At 42.2% G+C, this 1,502-nt stretch overlaps 1 protein-coding gene across 1 annotated transcript in view; it reads right to left on the bottom strand.

The window, feature by feature from the left end:
* Window positions 1-1,502, bottom strand: part of FRMD4A (FERM domain containing 4A) — a 318,768-nt gene that overhangs the window by 127,208 nt on the left and 190,058 nt on the right. Inside the window, 1 exon segment of the mRNA XM_045285626.1 lies at window positions 1,221-1,360. Within this exon segment, the coding sequence (XP_045141561.1) occupies window positions 1,221-1,360 (140 nt within the window).

The following is a 1,502-nucleotide window of genomic DNA, read 5'->3' as shown; positions in this document are numbered from 1 at the left end:
GGTTCCCCCTTTCCACCCCACCCTCCCTGCACCTTCCCGACATCGCCACTCTGACCACTGGTCCTGAAGGGATCATCCGCCCTATGTTCAATGTAGCCTTTTCAATAGCCACATGCTAAATGTCCAATGAAAATCTAAATTCCTCTTCAAATTTGATAACTCTCAGGAAGTAGAAAGCACTATTTTGCAATTATATCCTTTTTTTAACTTTATAATAATTAATATTTGCATAGCCACTCAGATGATACCCGTCTCCCCAATGGCCAGTCCTCACACAGGCAGACCGCTCCCTGGCCTCAGTGCCCGGGAATATGTGACTCAGTAGTAATACATTCTATCTACGTCACCCATAGAATGATTTCAATTTTTTACAGTGCATTAGAAAACTGGGCATTCATGGTTTAAGTGTTTTTTTATATAATTAAGATTTCTCTAGTTTTATCACTCCACTACTGAATTATTAAAAAACTCCTGCATATGAACTTATAATTTCTCTACAAATTTCACCATTCAAGTTATCTCTAAAACTTACACTGTTACGAAAAAATATACTTCTACATTGAAATACATATCATTTATAATGAAGATGATAGTAATTTGTAGTATCTTTAATCATTACATTTGAGAGCTATGTTTTATATATGCATATGCACTGTATTGTGGATGTGTAAAGCTTCTACGGTATTGAAATACTGTGTTTATATTTTTTATTTACTGTACAAACTATATAGAATTACTATTTTCCTCATTTTGTCGATGTGAATCAGTCATTAGACATGATTGTGCAAAAATAATCCAGGGAAAGTTTTCGTTTTTTTTCTTACTATTTTTCAGTGAGTGAATCTCTCAAACAATGTCCATCTTAGGATGAATTCTTTACAACTTCAGTTTCAACATTTTATATTGAAGGCAAAAGTATGCCCAAACCTGTCTGGACAGTCCTGGGAACACTGACTGAAAAACCTGTCTGGACAGTCCTGGGAACACTGACTGAAAGGAACACTCTAATAAATGCCTTCTGGATTGGGGAAAACACGCGATGGGACCGGGCCGCTCGCTGCAGAAGCATCCTCGGCTGCATGGCCCTCTCCTCGGCCACCAGGCCTCATCTAGAGACGAAGAAGCCAGCCGCACCTTCTCGGGGCCAGGGAGCTGGCGTTCCCAGACCCCAGATGCTCGGGGATTTCAAGCAGCCACCGTGGGAAGAAGGAAGCTCTTACCTTGTAGATGCAGGACTTGGCATTCAGAAAGAAGAGCTCAATGGTGGCATTGTCCTTCAGGTACGAAATGCTTTCTATGTAGAACCTGGAAGAGAAACCCCAAGTCAGTCACAGAAACGACGGCGGCAGACCACCGGGGTCTCGAGCTACATGGATTTGAGACGAGGACCGGAACTCCCCAAGGGACCCGAGAACAAGGACGTATCCATTTCTTCTGCACGAAGACAACATTTTCCCCCTAGAACATCTGTCATGGTTGGCTTCGAACCATCGCGCCCGGCT

This window comes from Echinops telfairi, unplaced genomic scaffold (genome assembly GCF_000313985.2).
Source record: "Echinops telfairi isolate 266 unplaced genomic scaffold, ASM31398v2 ScPeMD7_7474;HRSCAF=8512, whole genome shotgun sequence".
Classification (NCBI taxonomy): domain Eukaryota; kingdom Metazoa; phylum Chordata; class Mammalia; order Afrosoricida; family Tenrecidae; genus Echinops; species Echinops telfairi.
Note: the sequence above shows the minus strand (reverse complement) of the source record. Positions and strands in the feature narration are given on the sequence as shown.